The sequence below is a fragment of the Diabrotica undecimpunctata genome, chromosome 5 (genome assembly GCF_040954645.1).
Source record: "Diabrotica undecimpunctata isolate CICGRU chromosome 5, icDiaUnde3, whole genome shotgun sequence".
NCBI classification, from domain to species: Eukaryota; Metazoa; Arthropoda; class Insecta; order Coleoptera; family Chrysomelidae; genus Diabrotica; species Diabrotica undecimpunctata.
In genome coordinates, this window is record NC_092807.1 from 56,066,488 (window position 1) to 56,089,416 (window position 22,929).

At 32.7% G+C, this 22,929-nt stretch overlaps 1 protein-coding gene across 2 annotated transcripts in view; it reads left to right on the forward strand.

Annotated features, from left to right (window-relative positions):
* The window catches only part of LOC140441323 (spermine oxidase-like), a 52,547-nt gene that overhangs the window by 18,365 nt on the left and 11,253 nt on the right, over positions 1-22,929 (forward strand). For both annotated transcript variants that reach the window (XM_072531972.1, XM_072531973.1), the window contains exon 4: positions 21,302-21,600. In XM_072531972.1, coding sequence (XP_072388073.1) covers positions 21,302-21,600 — 299 coding nt within the window. The remainder of the gene's footprint in view (positions 1-21,301; positions 21,601-22,929) is intronic.

The following is a 22,929-nucleotide window of genomic DNA, read 5'->3' on the forward strand; positions in this document are numbered from 1 at the left end:
ATCAAGAACGTATTTAATCCCGAAGACTAATAACTCGAACTGAACGAATTGATTATTTCCAACGTATGTCCAAGTATTCTGCACAGCCATATAGAAGAACAACTAAAAAACTTATATATACATATACATAGGTATACATCTAATAACTCCAATTGACTTTCTCAGGATATGAACTTCAAATCTAGTATTTAAGCATATCTTGAAATTCCGACTATACATTTTTAAAGCAATCTTGCTACTTATGCAAGCAGCAAGGACATTTTACATCTCAGTGTTCCAATAAAAATAATCAGACCTGTTCAAACAATACCCAAAATACTGTTTATCTAAATTCTCTACGGGAAGTACACCAATCAGCTCCCCTTTCGAAAATTTCTTCTACACAATTCTCTCCTACTGAGACTGAAAATACAGTACAATAATCAGCTCCTTTGTCGATAAATTCCTCTACACCATCCTCTCTTACTGAGGCTGAAACGTCAAGATAAAACATTTCTTCTTTGGATTTGCTTGATATGCACTTCGCTTGTGCCGCTGGTTAATAATCAAACTCCGTGCGAAAACAAAACTGATTTTATTTTGAATTACACAATACAATATATAAACGCTTATTAAGTATTATGTCCGCTCGCTCTGAATGCTGTTTCACCGATCTCGTCTCGTATTTGAGTGCCGTCTGTCGTCTTTGGGGTGCCTTAAGGGACTCGTCTTATCTTCACATATGGCATAATATATCTCCCTACGCCACTATGTTGCCGGATTGTAAAAATGCATACAATAAACTTGAATTAGATAGAGGCGTGAACATGGCCCCCGCCTTGGCAAACACTGCCAACAAAATCGTCTGCTAACGCTAAATGTTCAAATGTTTAAACTACACTTAGTCCGAAACGGGTAGCGGACACACCTTGGAAAAAGAACGAGTTATGATACCATTGTCTGTCTTTATCCTAAAAACTCTGGCTACACCATCACTGCCGCGTAAAAGTTCGATCACGCGACCTAACTTCCACCTTAATGGAGGTAAATTGTCCTCTTTTATGAGCACTAACGTGTTTTCCGCAACTTCACCGTTAGTAGTAGTCCATTTCGTGCGTTTTTGTAGTTCGGAGATGTATTCTTTGTTCCATCGTTCCCATATATGCTGAGAAAGCTGCTGAATATGCTGGAATTTTGAGAGCCGATTAACTGGAACATGACGCAAATCTGGATCTGGATTGGTAATAAGTGGTCTTCCTATGAAAAAATGTGCAGGGGTTAATTGGGAGAGATCATTTGGATCACAGGATAAAGGATGAATCGGTCGGGAATTTATTATAGCTTCAATCTGCACAAGCAACGAATAAAATTCCTCGAACGTTAAGTGCGCGTTTCCCAAAACCCGATGCAAATGATGCTTAACTGTTCTTACTCCGCTTTCCCACAGTCCGCCAAAATGTGGAGAATAGGGAGGTATGAAGGACCACGAAATATTATTCTTTAGCAAGGATTCCCTTATCGCGGGAGTGTGCTGCTCTAAAAATTTTCTTAACGATTTTAACTCCGAACTAGCTGCTATAAAATTGGTTCCATTGTCGGAGACCATCTTTTGAGGCTTGCCTCTTCGCGCAATAAATCTTTTAAAGGTCAACAGAAATGATTCCTTAGACAGTTCTGTAACTAATTCTAAATGTATGGCCTTCGTACAAAAACAAATAAAAAGACACATGTAACTCTTTATTAGTTTACAACCTCGACCCTTTCTATCGCGAATTAAGAAAGGGCCCGCATAATCTACACCTGTTAATAAACGGTGGGCCACCTGCGAGACGCTGGGCAGGTAGGTCACCCATTATTGGCTGAATGGATTTAGATTTTAATCTAAAACATTTTACACATTTGTGCACGGTACGTCGCGCTAAATTTCTTCCTGATAACGGCCAGAAAGTTTCTCTTATAGTTGCAAGTAAAAGCTGAGGACCAGCATGCATAAGATCCTTATGAAAATGATTAAATATTAACGACGTAACTATATGATCTGCCGCTAAAATGATGGGATGTTTTTTGTCATACGTAAACTTGGAATGCTTTAAACGCCCGCCTACTCTCATGATGCCCTGATCATCAAGAAATGGAGATAAATCATTTTGTAAGGTTGGTCCGGCCATTTGAATACTATTTAATAAAATGCCGTTTGTAGTTGGCGCACTACAATCGAACACAAAGCGCACACGTGTCGTCAAAGAACTTTCTTTCGATACTGGATGATGTGGCGTAAAATAAAATGTAGTATTTACCCTAAAGTCTGTTGCCGCTTCCGTAATTCTGTATAAACATTTCATATGTCCTAACTCTTTATATTTCTCAATGAATTCGCTATAAAGAGTTTTAAGATTGGCATCTTTATTCAACTTACGCTCGAGATTTAAAAATCTATTTTTTGCTTGATGAAATGAATCACCGAGTGAACTTATCGGTTCTCTGAATGGCAATGATACTATGAATTTGCCTGTCGCGTCGCGTTTCACCGTATCTTTGAAATGTTTTTCGCATGCAATTTCTTCGCCCGAGAGTGCAGGTTCTCCATTGAAAACCTCTTCAAGTTGCCAGAACTTATTTAGCTGTTCTGTAACTTCGATTGTGTTTGTGAAATTACACTTAGTTATTCGCTTTTCTGATGCTTTGTTTTGGCTGATATATGGCCCTGCTATGATCCAGCCAAACATTGTTTCTTGCATGAATGGTTTATTTTTACCTAAACTAATTCTGTTTGCGCCCAGTATTTGCCAAAATAGATCACTCCCTATCAACAATTCGACCTTTTGTGGTTTATGAAAATAATTATCCGCTAATTTTAAATGTTTAGGTATGCGCAAATCGCTAATGTTTAATTCAGATGCCGGCACGCACCCCGTAATTTCTGGTATTACGAAACAATTTAAAGTTTTATGAAAAGTTATATCGCTACGCGACTGTATATTTATTTCGCATTTCAATCGAACGGGAGATGCAATATTATTTATGCCCATGACTGATATGTTCGCGCTTGTCGTTTTTAATCTAAGTTTATCGCATAAATTTTCGGTTATGAATGAGCTTTGTGAACCGCAATCTAACAAAGCTCGCACTATGTATGCCTTACCTTGGCTGTCAAAAATATTAACTAATACTGTGGACAGTATAGTTTGATCTGCAGCGCTAACTGCCGAAACTGACAAATTGGTAGTGTTTAAACTACCTTGTATATTATCTGCAGATCGTATATCGCTCGCGTTTTCTACCGGTTGATGAACTAAAGCTGCGTTCTGTTCGCTTGACCTATCTGGATGCAATAACGTATGGTGTTTTGACGCACATTTCTTGCATGTTGATTGTCTACACCGCTTATAGAAATGTCCAGGTTTAAGACAATTCGTGCAAAGATTGACCTGTCTTACTTTATCAAACCTGTCCCTAGATGAAAGTTTTGAAAATTCGCCGCATTGATAAATGTTGTGTTCCCTTTTGCAAATAGGGCAACACTGTGTATTATCCGATTTATTTAAAGTTCCCTGTGATGAATATAGACCGCGAATGTTATGTGAATGTTTCGTATTCCGTGAATAAGCGCCCGCCTGAGAAATATTCCGTGTATTTTGTTTTTCAGCTTGATTTACCTCAAGAGATTCTAAGAGGTCCGCCCTTGATTTTAAAAACGTTTTAAAATCATCAAAACTAGGAATTTCATTATGTGTTTTGCTATTCTCCCATGCGCGTAAAGTCGATGTATCGAACTTACAAGAAATAATATGAATAAGGAGTATGTCCCACGAATCAGTAGGTAGCCCTAGCTGCTTTAACGCGTATAAATGCTTCGAAAAAATGTCAACTAATTGCCGCAATCTATTAGATGACTCTTTATGTATTGGCTCTATATTAAATAAGGCATTGATATGATTGGAAATTAATAATCTCTTATTATCGTACCTTTCCCTAATTAATTTCCACGCAACTGCATAGTTTTCGGCGGTAAACTCTAATGTTCGTATTACCTGCGCCGCACCGCCCTGTAATGAACTTCGTAAATAATGAAAACGCCTTATATTGTCTAAGTACTCATTTCTGTTAACTAAAGATTCAAAAAGATCTGCAAAATCTAACCAATTATTATAATTACCATCAAATTTTGGTAACTCGATAGGTTTAAGCTCAATACAATGCCCTGTATATGAATTCTTAGAGCGCTCACTTGCTTTATCGCTTTCTATACAAGCTACTTGTTGATTATCGCGAATGATTTTTCGCGCTACCGCTAATTGTGAATAATATTTGTTATAGAATTCTTCGCGTTCCGTATATTCATCCTCTAATAATTCAAATTGAACCGTATTTTCTATTTGCCCCTGAACTTCATCGAATTCGCCCTGTAAATGTTCTATATTATTTACCATTTCAATAGCCTGTAATACTTCTAAATCTGAAATCGTTTCACCCTTAGTTATTTTATCATTTAACGCTAATATAAATTTCGAAAATATTGTGAGTTTGCATTTAAAACCGCCCCTTTTTCGCTTTAAATTCTCCATAATTTTATAATGAATTATACAGTAAACAGAAACAGAATATAAATCGCTTGATATTCGACCCTAACGTTCTCAGAATTATCACATGTGCAGAATAAAGGTACAAAGACTGATAAATAAAAGGAAATGTGAAATGGATATGCTCACCAAAATATTGTATGTTTATTGTAACAGCTCTAGCCTCCTGGCGCCAAGAATCTTCGCCTCAGGTCTTCACAGATTTTAAACCCCCAGTTGTCCAATTATGTAACTGTCTTAAGAACAACGTTCGACAGTCTATAACGCGCTCGGGCCACTATGAATGCACTATTTCGCCCGCTAATATGATGACACAAATATGAGTTCGGAATTCGGTGAATTTACACTGTTTTAACACAAAAATTTGATGATTCGGCTCGAATAGACCATGGATTTGCTTGATATGCACTTCGCTTGTGCCGCTGGTTAATAATCAAACTCCGTGCGAAAACAAAACTGATTTTATTTTGAATTACACAATACAATATATAAACGCTTATTAAGTATTATGTCCGCTCGCTCTGAATGCTGTTTCACCGATCTCGTCTCGTATTTGAGTGCCGTCTGTCGTCTTTGGGGTGCCTTAAGGGACTCGTCTTATCTTCACATATGGCATAATATATCTCCCTACGCCACTATGTTGCCGGATTGTAAAAATGCATACAATAAACTTGAATTAGATAGAGGCGTGAACATTCTTAATGAAATAAGTATACTCCGATAAACTGCACCCTACCCAATAAGACTCAAATGGATACTATGATCAAGATACATTGTCATTCCAACACCCAAAACGAAAGGTATCTGAAATCATATTCCCCCCAATAAGAGATAACGTAAATGCCTTTGTTGAACCAAAGCTACGAAGCAAAAAACTAAAAACTCAACAAGAAAACAACAAAAACCTAGTAGAAGATCTTACCAAATGCACCAGTAAATTCTTTAAACAAAACTCTAACAATGAATACTTAACACAGGAGACACTTATTGACTTTTTCGCATTTTTATTCAGATCCTCACAGTGACGCCAGAACTTACGCAGAGCATATCGAAGGATTCATAGACTTTCTAAAGAAAATACATCCTATGTTAAGTCCAAGATATCTTAAATTCCGTTGTTTTAGAATTAAAATCAAAGTTACGAAACACATTTTAAATAATATTTCTACCGATAATCCTATAAATTTCTCTCCGGAGACTTAATAATTAAACTATTTTTAATTATATTATTCAATGGAACCTAAATGGGTACCACACCCATTTAGAAGATCTTAAAATTCTTATAAATAAATTTCATCCATCTATCCTATGTTTGCAAGAAACACATTTTAAAGGAAATTCGCCTCTCTATATTAGGTTTAATTAAGTCGTAACTCATGATGTACCAAATCAGTCATCAAACTGTTCAGTTTTTTGGACCCCTTCACATTGTGGAATAAAAGAAAATGAAAGAGTCGATAACCTTGCAAATTTCTTACCAGAGAAGCAACCCAAACTTTTGTGTTACGCATGTGATAGTGATCTAACAGTACATCACTTATTAGTGTAGTGTCCGTTGTATGCATTCGTAAGACAACATAAACAGTTACCTGCAACATTAAAAGACATTCTAAGTGAGCTTAGTGACCTCAATCGTACCATACTTTTTTTGGTTTCCTCAGGACTAATCAACAAAATCTAATAAAAAAAATCAACCATTTTACGTTTTATATTAAATTGAGGTCATAATCAAAACGTTTCATTTACAAAACATATTAAGAAATAGTTAAACTAAATAATATTAAACTTCTTGTCAAAGTAGGTCTTCGGTATGTCCACCATTTTCTTCAATGTAGTTGTCCATAAAAGATCGTCTCATATTAAATAGCATCGTTGGTTCAAAAGAAACTGCTGCAGTAATTATTTCTTTCCAAAGTTGGTTGCGAATGTTATGGGGTTCTTATAAACACGCTGTGTCATTGTGTTCTATACACCAAAATCGAAAGGATTAAATTCTGGGTTACGTGGTGGCCAAGGAAAATGACTACCACGACCATTCCAATTTAATGAAAGTTGGTATTTAAGTATATTTTCACTGTCATCGTATAATGTGGTTGTACACCATCTTGCATAAACAACATATTTTGCCTTAAGTTAAATGGCAATTCTTGCAAAATTTTGATTTTGTAAAAAAATATAAATAGATCTCACCATTTAAATTACGAAGTAACTCACATGGCTCTAAAAAAAATGATTACCAATGATTTGACACATGTTTATTTAAAATTTATGTTGGAAATGCCTTTCTGTCTTAAGATGAGGATATTTAGTATCCCAAAAATGATTGTTCCTTAAATTAAAAACATCATGTTGCTTCGTCCGTAAATAATATTCTATCGATGAAACAGTGGTCAAGATTTTGCCTGTTTCGGATATCATTTGCAAATCTGCATCTTAAAGGTAAATCTACTGGTAATAGATTTTGCACAGGTATAAAATGGTAATGGTCAAAATGCTCACGCTACAGGATTTTTAAAACTGTTGGCTGTTGTATGCTGTCGGCATAAGTTGTCACGTTTAGGACGAAATAAACCACTTTTGCCTAAATACCAAACTAGATATTTAAAGGTTTGGTAATTAGTTTGCAGCTGGTTTGGGTAACTTTCTAAATATTCCCTTATTGCTGCACGCTAGCTAAAGTGTTCCTGACAATAAATAGCAATCATATCTCTCATATCCATATTAAAAAAAATTAATATGCCTCGGTATTTTCGGCTTTTCTTTAATAAACCAAAATAAATAAAAATCACTCATTAATCAAAACAACTTATTTTTAGTTATCAAAAGCATTAGTAACATCAGCTACTATGTTAAAATGCCCCGTAATACATTGGGGTTATCTAATGACATCAAAACTGGCTTAAAAAAAGGTGGTAGGTACAGTAGCTGGTACTGTAGACTGGCGCGAAACTTCATACTGTTTTCTATATTTTTAAAATTAAAATATTATTTTTTAAATTTGTTAAAGTAATTTTATTACTTATTTATTATTGATATTTAAAACAAAGTATATGATATTATAATAATTCGGTAAATTATTATGTGTGCTAGTAGCGCCATCTGCTTCCATATCAACAAAGTATACGTTGTTTACTTCTGACAGACCCGTCAAAAGACTAAATATTAAATTATCAATAAAATATAAATTTGATATTTGATCATTACTTTGATAGTTAATTCAATTATTATATAAAATAAATAAGATGTTTAAAATTTGATTGAAATTTAAATATAATTTATAAGAAATTTAATAACAGCTACCATTAAAAAATATATGATGACTAGAAACGAATTGAAGGACCGATGTGAAGACCGTTATTTCGTGACACTACTCGTAGAGAAGAAATGATAAATATAGTCTTCTGCAGGTCATCATGCAGGGTAGAGTCAATGGCAAAAAGGGAAAAAGGTAGGAAGAGGAGGTCATGGCTGCGGAATATTCGAAACTGGACAAACATGACTGTAGACGAATTATTCCACGTTGCAAAAGACAGAGAAGCTTTTAAAAATGTGGCGCTTTTTCCATGACGCTTGACTCAGCATTTGACTATAGAGAAAAAGTTTTCTCTATAGTAGTAGAAGAAAAGCTTCTATACGCCAGTATAGAATCTTATAGAAACGATAGAAAAAAGTTTCAGGAAATTGTAAACATGATGACGGCCAACGTCTGAATACGGATATAGCACCAAAACAAAAAGATAGAAGCTTCGCTTCAATAAGACATTTATCAGCCATAACAAAGCATTTTGTGATGTAACATTACCATTTTAAAGTTGTTTTTATAAGAATAAACTATTAGTTATGCTTTTCCAAAGGTATTCAGTGCTTTATCGAACAAATATTACAACAAAAAGAATTATTATGCAGTTAATAGTTTTAAAGTTATAAACAACTATACATTTTTTGTGTTTAAATAATATATTTTTAATATTTTTTAACAAAATTAGCGCTAACTTGAAAAGCAAGTAAGTTAAGCGCAAATTTATGCCAAATATGTGGCAGAAGTGGCTCCCTCTATTCAAAGCTTCATCAAAATATGCATAAAATTATAATTTCTCATACTCAAGAGCACCTATTTGTCAATTTTTATAAGTCTATCTTGACAAACATAAAAGTTAGAGCGAAAAATATAATTTTAAATATCCACTTTAACACCCTGTGTCTTAATATCAACATTTTATTAAAGCAAGTTGGCTTAAATCGTAATATTTTAAAGTGTAAAATTTACTGTTTGTTTTTGTACAATTACTTAAGGACCAACCTATATATGTATATATATATATATATATTGTTATGATGTATTGTTTGTTTGAATGATGAGCAATGAGTATTTTTAATAATATAGGGTTTTATATCGCGGTTCTCAAAGAATTAGTTTGTAGGTACTTTTTTAAATTATCTTTATTATAACTATTATGAAACACACATATATATATCTAACCTAGTCAATGTAAATTTAAAATAAACTATCTTTAAATTGATATTCTTATAAAACTAATTAAATTCTATAGACAATGTAAAATTTAAACAAATTATCTTCAAAATTGAAATTGTTATGACACTAACTAAATTATATTAACAAAATTTTGTACCTTTCTTTCACTGAATGCCTAAATGAACTGTTTTCCACTATATAGATTCTAATCACCACTGAATGTCTTCGTACTTCGGTTATCCTTGTTTTTTGTGAAATTACTTTTTCCAATTATCAGCTTCTACCAATTTAAGATATATTTTTCTTCACCAACATTTATAAACCACCAAGCAAACCAGCAAACAGCATTTATATTTATTCTTCTTTTCAATATACCAATATCCAATTATTATAAGTTGATTTATACTATTACTTTTTTAATCTTCAATAATTATTTGTGTATAATTATAAATATGCATTAAAATATATGCATAATTTTTAATCTTCATTTAACTCACTATATTGAACAATTGGACTATTTGTAACTGAATGGACTGGACCTACTTTCTTACTAAAACTTTTCTGACTGCACTATCTTGAAAATTCTGAACAATTGACTTCACTAACTTAATGAGTCTATCTTCTACTAACTTTCATAAGAAACTGGCCATCTTGAATCCAAATCACGGGTATTTATATCTTTTCAATCTTCCAGAACCATCTGGTAAGAAGTCATGTTCGATTTAGTTCTATTTCTTCTATATGGATGTTCTCGAAAAAAAATATTTGTTGGATCCACAGACATCACCATTATTTCCAGAATGTTCTACCGACAACAAAGGTCAAATTCTGCATTCTGGAGAATTCTTTAATTTTCTATTGATAATTTTGTTTACATTTAGGCTTTTCAGATCAGAATATATAATTAAATTAGTAACTTAACATTCTAATTTAATAAACTACACATTTTAAACAACTATAACCCCACTTATATTCGTAAAAATTCTTAAACGTCACTTCAGAGTATGTATATCTGTCTATCATTCACATGTATAGTTGGTTGCCTAGTCACATGGCTCACTTAAATATATCTACCACATTATAATTACTAAAATACAACTTTTACAATTATTATATGCTAATTTCTTAAAAATGCCCTCACATAAATAATTTTTATTAAATTCTCTAGTATATAACTTCTTAAAATAACCAAATACTTGTTATATCTAAAATTATCTAGTATATAACTTATAAATTATTTTCTTTAAACATTTTTATTTCTCCCATATCATATCAATATATATATATATATATATATATATATATATATATATATATATATATATATATATAATATATATATATATAAATATATATATATATTAATATATATATATATATATATAATATATATATATTATATATATATATATATATATATATATATTTCGCAGCAGTATGTCTCATGGTTAGTAGTATACACTGATCGAATGCTCTTTCCTTCAAGTAGAGTGGCATTCTGGATTTAAATAGAACTGCATTTTACCAAAAGATACCCAAGCGATTTTCATTCCTTTGTAGACTTGTCGTAGTTAGGAGCCAGATATGTGTATTAAATGTCTTAGGTATACATACTCGTCTACTGTCTTAAGTGGAGTGTTGTTTACTTTTAAAAGTTAAACATCCACTAGCTCATTGTACATGGATTTTATTTTTGTCAAGATCATTTTTATGCTAATTTCATTTATAGCTGCATATAGGTCGCTTATCAGTTCTTGTAGTCCTGAAGAATTATTAGCAATACGAACGATGTCGTCTGCAAATCTTAGATGGCTGATGTATTCTCTGTCAATGGACAGGCCTTATATCTGCCAGTTACTTTTGCTGAATATATTTCTAGAGTTGCAGGAAAGAGCTTTGGTGATATTGCGTCATCTTGTCGGACGTCTCTAGTAGTGGAAAATTCTAAAGTATTTTAATCAATTTTTACCTCAGCTTTTGCTTGTCTGAATATATTTGCTGAAGTACGGTTTATCAATGTCTTGGTTGGTTGAAGCTTCTATTTCTGCCATGGGATATATATATATATATATATATATATATATATATATATATATATATATATATATATATATATATATATATATATATATATAGAATCGAAACTCTTCTCTAAATAAATTTAGCGGTAGCGGCATAAGCATATTCTTTTGCTCTACTCATTAGTTCTCGACGAGTATGAATATGATCCATGTTTCTGAGTCCTATTCTGAAGTAAGCTTGCTCTTTTGGCTAGGCAACATCTAGTGTATTTGTTAATCTGTTGGTTGACTATTTTTGTGAATATCTTGTAAATGATTGGTAGTAGACTAATGGGTCTTTAGTTTTTGATATGCTTTTTGCTACTTTTCTTCTGAATGATACTTAAAAAAACTGCTACTTATTATATTTTTAAGATATTAGGTCTGATTGCCATCTCAGTACTTATACTAAGATCTTAATACTTTACTTTTTTAATTTATCTTAAAAATTACGATTGAGATTCACAGAAATAGATTGACTATAATTGAATATAATTGACTTTTATCTCGATCATATATTTAGATAGTATTTTGGATTTATTTAGCTGCTGATAAATTATAATTGCCTTAATAATTACCATATAATGTGAATTATGGTAAAATTATTGTTTTTGGTCCAATAATTATCTAACGTTTGCCTTTATATAATAATAATGTGATTACAAGAAATAATATAATTTATTGTAATCACATAATTAATTTCATTTGTATGGATAGCAAACATGAGAAGGAACCAATTAAGGCTGCTTACACAATAAAATGAGCCTTTTAAATTAATTAAAACACTAAAAATTCTTACAACAAAAACATAAACGAACAATCAACATAACCTCCTGATTAAATACAGTTATATTGAAAACAGTGTACAGATCACTTATATTTAAGTGACTTAGATAGAATATAATAAAAAAATGTACAGTCGAACTAACCTTATGTCAAGAAACCACGTCAACGCAAATGAGAACTCATGGCTAATTTCCGGGCCTTTAACAAACTGAGAATCAATAATACATTTTTCCACCATATGTTCCATATTCTTCAGTATAAATATACATTTGAAAACTCCAGTAGGCACAAATCTATGATTAATGTTATAGTCACTAATAGAAAAATCCACCCAAAACCAATTCTAGATATCCGAACTTTAAGCTCAGCAGACGCAGGGATTGAACAAAAACTAGTACTAGCAAAGAATAAGAATGCAAATAATACCAAAACATTTTCTAAGGAAAATCACCGAGAAAAAATTCGAAGAATAGACGACTTCGAAGATATAAACGCGAGTTGGGAGAAAATTAAAAACAACATTGAAGAAGCAGCAACAGAAGCTCTAAATAAACGCAAAGTAATACTGAACAAAAGAAACAACAACAATACACAATAGTTCAGAAAAGAAATAAAAAAAATGTAAAGAGAAATGAGAGGCCTACTTAAAGTACACTTCCCGTCATATAAAACTGGTACACTTTTTTTTCCCAATGTAAACCTGTGTTCAGACTGGATACAATGATCCGTGAATCAATTCGTTGTTGCCATCACAGATAACGGAATTGCACAAAATCTAAATATAAAAAATAACGTTCAAAAATGTATAAAGTTTTTAGATAGGTATTATTTTTATTATTAACAACAAAAAACTGTATCTAATAAATTTAATAACCAAAGATAGGGTTGAGCTAATATCCAAAATGTTTGAAGGGAACATTGGAATGCATCTACTGTAATTTTATACTTCATTTACCTACCGAACACGAACTGTATTTTGTGTCAATAAGTTTAGTAACAGGCAAATTACCAAGATTAAATTATTATTTATTACAAGAACAATAAATGTGAAAAATTAACATTATACTTTATCCTACGTATTATAAACTATAAAATATCCGGGACGAAAAAACGCTTTTCAAAACGTGACAGTTACAATCCAATATCTCACTGTAATGTTTTATTATAATAATTTAAAGTTATGTTTAGATTGATTATCTATCATTATTTTTGAATTGAAAAATTTTCATAGATTATAATAAAACACAAATCAATGTGTGGGTACTTAATTGAGATTATGAAAAATTACAATAGTAATAGGAGAATTTTTTAGGATGCATGTTTAAATAAATGTGACTGACTCATAGAGAATGCTCGATAATGTTTTAGTTTTTAGTATACTCAAAACTGGCGGTCTGTCGCACAGCCCTGATTTTAGCTGGTTTCATATAATATTTTCGTTGAACTGGCAACAGTGCCCTAGAAATTAGAATGACACATGTGACAAGATCAACGTACACAACTTAAAAACACGATTTTTGGTTACAAGAGTTGTACCAGTTTTTTATGACGCGAACGGTACAAAACATCAAATACCCCGGAACCTCGAGACACATATAGAAGGATACGAAATCAACAAAAACTAAGCAGTTGGTAAGAAGAACAAAAAATGAACACTGGAAACAGTTTACAAAAAGGATGGAAAGCAAGTTCTACGATACACAAAAAAAAATATGGAGATTCATAAAAACCAACGGACAGAAATGGCAGAATTATAGAAATACAATAACATACCAGCAAACGAATGGGAAAGATACCTGATGGAAAGCAAAGTAAGAAAGCAAAGGAAAATAATAAATAGCATACCTGAATTAAAACACGAAATAGAAAGAATAGAAAACACGAAAGTTTTTAGGAAGTAGAAATAGCCATAAATTCACTCAAAAATAGAAAGTCACCAGGACCAGACGTATTAACCAGCGAACTTCTAAAACACGGAGGAGAAAGTATAACCCTAGACATGACAAAACTTATACAAAAACTAATATTGCACTGCAAGGTACCAGACGCATACCAATGTTCAAGAAAGGAGATAAAGAAGACTCCGGTATAAATCTACTGAACACCGCACTTAAGCTTATCACAAAAGTCCTAACCAACAAATTCAATAAACTAACAACTTTATCAGATAAACAACGAGGATTCAGATCCGGAAGATCCTGTGTAGATGTCGTATTTGTACTAAGACAAATCGCAGAAAAGCCCATCAAGTACAATAAACCAACATATCTATGTTCTATAGACCTGACAAAGGCTTTCGATTGCATCCAAGTCGAAGACGTCTTACACCTACTGCATAAAAGAAGCATACCAATCAATATTACACAAATTATCGAAAACATCTACTTCCATATTCGAATACAGGCAAAAATAAATGGAAAACTAACAGAGTGTATACCAGTACAAAGCGGAGTCAGACAGAGTGACTTATTAGGCCTTCTTCTCTTTAATATAATAATGGACTAAATAATACAAGCCGTACGTAAGAGTCATGGCTACAGAATGGGGAACAAAAAAATCCAAATATTATGTTATGTAGGCAACGCCGCATTAATCGCCGAGACAGAAGACAAGCTCCAAAGATTAACACATCTTTAATACAACAGCCAAGAAATACAATATGATAATAAAAGCGGAAAAAATCAAATGTATGACAACATCTAAATATCCACTATGATGTAAAATCGAAATTGATGGGAAAATAATAAAGCAGAAAGCAAGGTTTAGATATCTATGAATAGATACGCACTAGTTACGGAGATGTTAAAGATGAAGTACGACAAAGCTTAAAAGCAAGTAAAGCGGTGGGATCTCTTCTGGAAGAACAAACACATAGGACAAGACACAAAAACAAGAATCTATAAAGCAGCAATTAGACCTATATTAACATATACGGCGGAGACAAGACCTGACACATCTAAAACGAGACGACTACTAGAAACAACAGAGATGAAAATACTTCTACGAATATTAGGGAGAAGTCTGTTAGATAGGGAGAGAAGCGAAAACATAAGAACAGCATGCAATATAGAAGATATAAATCGATGGGTGACAAAACGGAAACAGAAGTGGAACGAACACATTAATAGAATGGCAGAGGATAGAATAGTACGAATAGCACGAGATAAGTCATCAAATGGATGAAGAAGTACTGGCAGACAAAGAAAAAGATGGTGCGACAATTGAAACAATTTAGCCGGCTAATATTAAAGAAGAAACAGGCTTTAAAGCTTACATACAAGAAGGAAGAAGAAGAAGAAGACAAAAGGTTGTGCAGTTTTAAAATTCTAACCTATGTCAGGCACATGTGATAGATGCAATAAATCATGCATTTTTAAGGAAACAAAATCTTCCATCGATGTCTTTGGTTTTTCTTGTGATTATTACATTAAGTTGGTATTGTGTAGAAATTGTTCCAATGTAAGTACTACAGAAATCAGAGCAATAGTAATGCCAAGTAGAATAATACCATATGTTTTCAAGGATTTTACTCCCAAAATTAAGAATTTGATTGGGCTCTCAGCACGAGTAGATGTTTTGAAGAGTGAAGTTGCGTGCATAAAGGACACTACTAAGCAGATCATGCACATGATAGAAGAAATAAAGTCCCTTCAAAAGGAGCTAGACTCTTTGAATGGTTCTTTTTAGATAAGCTAATGAACTTCGATCTGAAATTCTATCTGAAATATCCAGTCTGAAAGATATAAGAATGCCTCAAACAACTGGTCCCATGGAACAAAATACAACAGATCAATCATGTAATTGATCGTGATTAGCGAAATGATTAAAAGACAGCAAAGATCCAACAACATTAAGATGTTTAATATGCCTAATATCTAGGCCACATATTGAGACACGATAAGTACCGTCTACTGCAATTGATTGTCCAGGGAAAAATAGACAGTAAGCGAGGGCCAGGCAGGAGAAGACACTCGTGGCTCCAAAATCTGAGGAAGTGGTTCGGGCTCACATCGGTCGAACTATTCAGAAGCGCCGCAAATAAGATCAGAATTGCCATGTTAATAGCCAACGTTCGCAACGGACAGGGCACTTGAAGAAGAAGAAGAATTATGGTTGGAATGATGATTTAAACAAAACTAAATCCCTCTTATCTGGATTAATGAACTCAGCTATTGATATTGTTGAGGCTGCACAAATTGGAAAAAAAAAACAAAAATGGATTCCGTTCATACAGAATTGTCCTTCGTCACCATCATGACTATCTGTCAATACTCAGAAATAGAAGAAATGTTGATAGCTCATTAAAGGTTTTTATCGATTCAGATCTGATCCCACACCAAAGAACTGCATTAAACACTATCGAGAGTGAACTTAAGGAAACAGAAAGAAAGGTTAAACAAAATTTATTTATTAAGCACTTAAACAGAACTGGAATAATGGCAAAAAACTAACACAGTCTTCACCTGGAGGGTTGGTTTTATTTTCAAAATGTAGGAAGTCTAAGAACTAAGCTCGACAGTTTATTTATGAATGTATCCTAGTCTCATTACAGTATTATTATATTCAACGAGACTTGGTTGATATGTAACTATGCTAATTAAGAGCTGCAGCTTTTTGACCTCAACAGATATAGAACTGATCGCTCCAGCGAAACAAGTTGTAGTTATTATTGCAGTTTATAAGAGCTTCAATAGTGGCTCTTTAACAGTTAACCTGGCAATCGAACAACTTTTTGTCTTGGTGACTGAAGGTGCAAATTAGTTTATTATAGAAACAGCATATTTTCCGTCAAAGTCTACATTTGAGAAATATTCCATATTTTGTGAAACTTAAAAGAACAAATAGCTGAAGTTTATCCATCGGCACACTATTATCTGACTGCTGACTTCAATTTACCAAACTGTGAATGGTTTTCAAATGACATGTGCTCTACAACAATTCCTCTACCAGCTGCCACAGCATCTGAAGTTGAAGCCCTGCAGGTTGTGTCTGGTATGTGTGCATACCACAATTTGTTTCAGTCCAACACTATTGTGAATTCCACTGGTAATATTCTTGATTTGGTGCTGTTCTGAGGGTATGCACCACCCACCACTGGAATTTGAGATAAAGATGACCAAAAGGTGACCCTATATGGTTTGGTTAGTGATGGTTTCTATAGGGACTTTAAGTCGGATGACTATATGAAAACAACTGATTTTTTATCACAGTTCTGTTGGGATAATTTATTTTTAGGAAAACCACTGAATCAAGTTGTGAATATTTTTTATGATATAATTTACTATAGAATTATAGCTATAAAATTATTTATCCCCCTAAAAAGGCATTAAAAACGTAGATTTTCTTAGTTCCCACCAGAGTTAGCGGATCTCATAGTTGAGAAAAAGAAAGTACACAAAAAGTATCTTTTATCTAAATCACTTATGGTTCATCGCCCTTTTTCTCAGCTGAGGGCCAACTATAAATTATTAAAAGCTGAAGGCTACAGAAATTATATTTATTTAACAGAATTATCACTAGGAAATAATTTGAAGGTATTTTGGTCGTTTGTAAATTCACAGATTTGAAAGCCTTCCCTGCCCGCTGTGTTGAGTTATAGTGGTGTTGAATTCAGTCACGAACCAGATATTGTAAATCTTTTTTAAGAATATTTTTCTACAGTCTATTCCACTCAGATATGTGACATACCCAATGATTTACCTTCACTTGGTCTTACTTACTTGACTGCTTTTAACATAACTATATCTGATACTTATTTAAAATTATCAGAACTGGATGTGAATAAGGGTCCTGATCCTGATGGATTGCCTTTCAGCTTTCCAAGCAAGAGTTGTTGTTTTATATTATTCAGACCTCTTTTTCACATTTTTAATCTATCCTTAAATAAGGGTGAATTTCCAGAATGCTGGAAAAATAGTTTTCTAATACTGATTTTTAAAGCGGAAGATAATTCATTGGTGAATAATTATAGGCCCATTAGTATAATTAGTGTAATACCAAAGATATTTAAAAGTTTTGTATGTGACTATCTTAAAGCTTCACTTGAAAAACGGCTAGTAGACCAACAATTGGTCAACAACTAAATGTAATATACTAGTGTTTGTGGACTTTCTAAGGAAGGCCATGGAGAGTTTCCATGGCCTTCGGAAGGCCATGGATCGGCATTTGATCGGGTCAACCATAATATTTTAATAGTTAAACTTAAAAAAATGAGTGTTGATGGGCCACTTCTTAAATTGCTGGAAACATACTTACGAGTTCAGATGGTGCGTATCAGGGATTTTGTTTTCAGTAAAATTAAGGTTCATTCAGGAGTACACCAGGGTTCTCATTTGGGACCCCTGTTATTTAACATATTCATTATTGATATACACCACTGCTTTCAGCTTAGTTCACCTCTTTTTTTCAACGATCTAAAGTTCTACACAATTATAAATAATACAGAAGATTGTGTTAATCTTCAATACGATCTCGATCGGTTGAGTGTGTGGTGAGTGTTAAATGCCATGTCCCTGAACGCATCCAAGTGTCATGTTGTTTCTTTTGGACGATAGAGAGACTCAATGGAATATAAATATAATAGACAGAACATTCTTGTTGACTGGGTTACCGAAATTCGTGATCTGGAAATTAATTTACACTCTAAACTTTTACTTGAATCGCATTATACAGTGTGTAAAAGCCAAATGGAATAAATTCATTATTTAGGTTACTGTACATATTTATAAAAAAATCCCGAAACACGTCAAATTTAAATTATAACTTGACATTCTTTAACGTGAAAATGCAACCCCTACCTTCAACCCCCTTGGAATGACAGGTACAACCCCCAATTTTTAAAATAGGAAGTATAGGCTTATGATATATCGTTTAAAAGGTCTTTTCATTCTCCATTCAAAAATGTTGTCGCTTTCAAGTTTATTAAGATTAATTAAGATAAAATAAATTAAAATCATGTGGTTACCGAAATTCGCTAAAATATACTCAAAACTTATTTTCCGTTTAGGTCTTGATAATGAAAAAGTGAACAAAAACCATAGCAATGTGGTTTTTAGATCGTAACCATTAAAAAACTTTAAAGAATTTTCGTGGCAAAGTTATTTTAACACGCATTAGTAAATTGTTTTATTTTAGTTGTCAGTATTTTAATTTAAGTAAAAAGTTCGTTTAATTCAATTCTAAAAAATGGTTAGATTAACGGAAATGCATAAAATAACAGTTTTACAAATGATTGGTTACGGAAAAACCACCCGAACATAACAGGAAGTAACTCGCCTATTTCATGAAAAATTTCCTAATTTACCGCTTATATCTCAAGGAACAATAAGTAAAATAGAGAAGCAGTTTCGCGAGTTTGGTCATATAAGGCAGATAAAAAAAGCAGCTTCCAATGCACTGAGTGATGAACTCAAATTAGATGGTTGCTTGAGTTTCAGGAAAATCGACATACATCGAGTAGACAGGTTTCCACTACATTCAATGCTAGCCATACATCTATAGTAAACATATTAAAAGAAAATAAATTGCATCCCTATAAGATGATACCTACTCAGGAGCTCATGGAAGACGATTTTGATAGGAGAACTTTTTTTGTGAGCAAATGATGGACATGTTGGATAACAATATTATCCAATTAGAAGACGTTATGTTTTCTGATGAGTGTACTTTTTCACTTAACGCTCATGCTAATCGGCAAAATTGCCGCTACTGGGCCACGGAAAATCCTCACTGGATGAGAGAAGAACACACTCAATACCCTCAAAAGGTTAATGTTTGGGCAGGGATTGTAGGAAACAATATCATTGGTCCCTTTTTCATTGAGGGCAACTTGAATGGCAATAATTATTTGGCACTACTTCAAAATGATGTCATTCCAACGTTGGCAAATTTATATCCTGATCCAGGAAACCCTCAAGTTCCAGCGAATACGATATGGTTTCAGCAGGATGAAGCACCACCACATTACCAACTTAATGTCCGGCAGTACCTCGATACAATATTTCCCAATTGGTGGATAGGGAGGCGAGGATCGATTGAATGGCCAGCGCGATCACCTGATCTTACAATATTAGATTTCTTTTTATGGGGATGTGTGAAGAGCCATGTGTACAAAAGTAAACCTTCTAATTTAAATTACTTAAAAGAACGAATAACGCTTGCGATTAGATCGATCACGCCTGTTATGTTAAATAATGTTAGAAGACAGTTTTATTTGAGATTAGGATGTTGCCAAGACGTTCGCGGTGAACATTTTGAATATCTACTTCATTAGCATTTATAGTTCTTTTTCGTGTTCTACATTTTATTACGTTTTGCATTACATTTTAGTTTTTGATTATATTGTAGCGAATTTCGGTAACCACATGATTTTAATTTATTTTATCTTAATTAATCTTAATAAACTTGAAAGCGACAAAATTTTTGAAGAGAAGATCTTTCAAACGATATATCACAAGCCTATACTTCCTATTTTTAAAATTGGAGGTTGTACCTGTCATTCTAAGGGGTTTGAAGGTAGGGGTTGCATTTTCACGTTAAAGAATGTCAAATTATAATTTAAATTTGACGTGTTTCGGGATTTTTTTATAAATATGTACAGTAACCTATGTAAATAATGAATTCATTCCATTTGGTTTTTACACACTGTATGTCAATAATTTCAAGGTCTTTAAAAATGCTTGGCTTTATAAAAAGATTTACTAGAGACTTTTAGAATATTAAAGCAATTAAATTACTATATTGTTCTTTAGTCAGACCCCATCTAGAGTATTGTTCTTGTGTATGGTCTTCATCTTATAATATTTACGTATCAAAAATTGAGACAGTTCAACACAAGTTCTTAAAATATGTAGCATATAAACAGGGTATACCTTTTAAATTAAATCAAGTAAATTATGATCAGATTGAAACCCAACTTGGTAATCTCTCATTGTACGACCAACGATTAATTAAAGATGCAAAAATGCTTTATGGTATAATTAATTCTACAGTCTTGTGTCCTCAGCTACTTGAGGTTGTTCTGCATGTACTTTTACGTAGAACACGACCCAGATCTAGATTTCTTTTGCACTGAATTCATTTCAGGTTTCAAGCATGTATTAATTTGAGTGCTGTGGAATAGGTAATCATCATTTTGATGCGTAAAACTAAATTACGTAATTAAGTTTGTGATATTTATACTTTTATTTTTTTGTTTTATTGTATACATTGTAAACATTTTAATCTTATTGGGCCGCAGCCCGTTAAAAATAAATAAAAAAATAAATAAATAATTATTTTGAACTATTCCACTCGTTAAAAATCAATAAAACCTCTTCACGTTTAAGAAAAACTTGAATGACTGAATTTTTGGCAATTGTTTGACAGCTCTCAAAAAATATAATGACTATAATTTGGAAATAAATATAATGATTAAATTTTAGGAGAAAACTCCAGATCTCACAAAAACACTTCCAGTTGAGGATAAAATTTTGCTTAACAAAGAGGTTAACAAAATAGTTTGGGATGGAAATACTTTGAATGAGAATAAACCTACGGTTTATTGTTCAGATGGAAGTTCGTATACAGCGGATCATATATTAATCACCGCATCCGTGGGAGTTTTAAAGAAATTTTACAAAAGTTGGTTTGTACCGGAACTCCCATGGTATAAAGTTAATTGTATAGAGCATATTTCATTGGGTGTTGTAAATAAAATTTTAATCAAATTCCCTACTAAGTGGTAAGTAATGTAGTAATATAAGATTAATAGTTTTATACAAGATAATTAAAAATACATTTTTATTATAAACTGGTTTCTGAATATACAAATTAACTTGCAAAGTTTACACAAGATTTCAAAAGTGTAGAGAGACTACAGCATAAACGTACCCATATTTTTATAATAAGCTCCTAAATTCAATGATTGTAAAAAGTACTATTTTTCGGAAGCCGTTTGTTTTTCGGAAACTGAATCTTCAATCATAGAAGGTACGAACCCCGACTTGATATGGTGAAAGTGCACATTAGAACATAAAATGAATAATCCTTTAATGGAGCTAGTAAACTAGACATTCTTATTAATTAGATGAATATACTTGGTATTAGTAAATCGAGATGACAAGGTAGTGGTTTAAAAAAATAACAGCACATTTTTATATTGAGGTAAAACGGATTCACAATACAGGAATAGTGTAGCAATCAATTAAATAAATATTAAACACAAACAGAATAAAATTGTAACACATAATGACGGTATTAGATTTTTGTTTTGGTACAGGGCAGCGACAGCCGCTTATACGTATTTCGACCTCTTTAGGTCTCCTCAGAACGGTATAGCCACTACTCTATCTCGGAGTATCAAAATGCACCACTGAATGCTCTAAACATATAGCTTTTTTAACAAATCACACAATTATAAAAGGTCTTTCTGTCATTTTTTCTCGGGCAAACATTACATCTTTTGGCTACTTTTATTCGTTTACCTGATTGCACTTCACCATTTGTTACAGTTCCTTCAGAATGGACTTGTAAATTTTGCGGAAGCTTTAAGTTGATAGACCGAATGTGTTTGTATTCTGTTAGTAACTGTATTGCTGATAATTTCAAAAATTCCCTTCGTTTTAACTGAAAATTGACAGTATTTTGGTTAATAAATTACTCTAGTATTTATACCGGCACAGTTGAGTATCTTTTGTTTTTTCTTACAGTTTCAGTAGACGTCAGTTAATGATCTTTTAAAAGCTTCAGCATCAGCTCATAACTTGTGAACCAATTATCGAATGTTTTATTGCTCAAATAAAAGGGTCCCTCTGGCTGCAATCCCACGTATAGTTCTAAATTCAACACATAATATGATTTTGCATCAACGATTGCGAATATCTTTAATCCGTATCGTGCAAACTTTTTCGGCATATACTGGCGAAAAACACAGTGGCCTCTAAATGCTCCAGCTTTTCATTAACAGTAAGGTATTCGCTTGGCGTATAGACATCTTGGATATTTTACACAAATAATTTTTCGAAAATTGCTCTAATTGTAGTCACTTTATCGAGTTTTTTTCTTTCTTCTC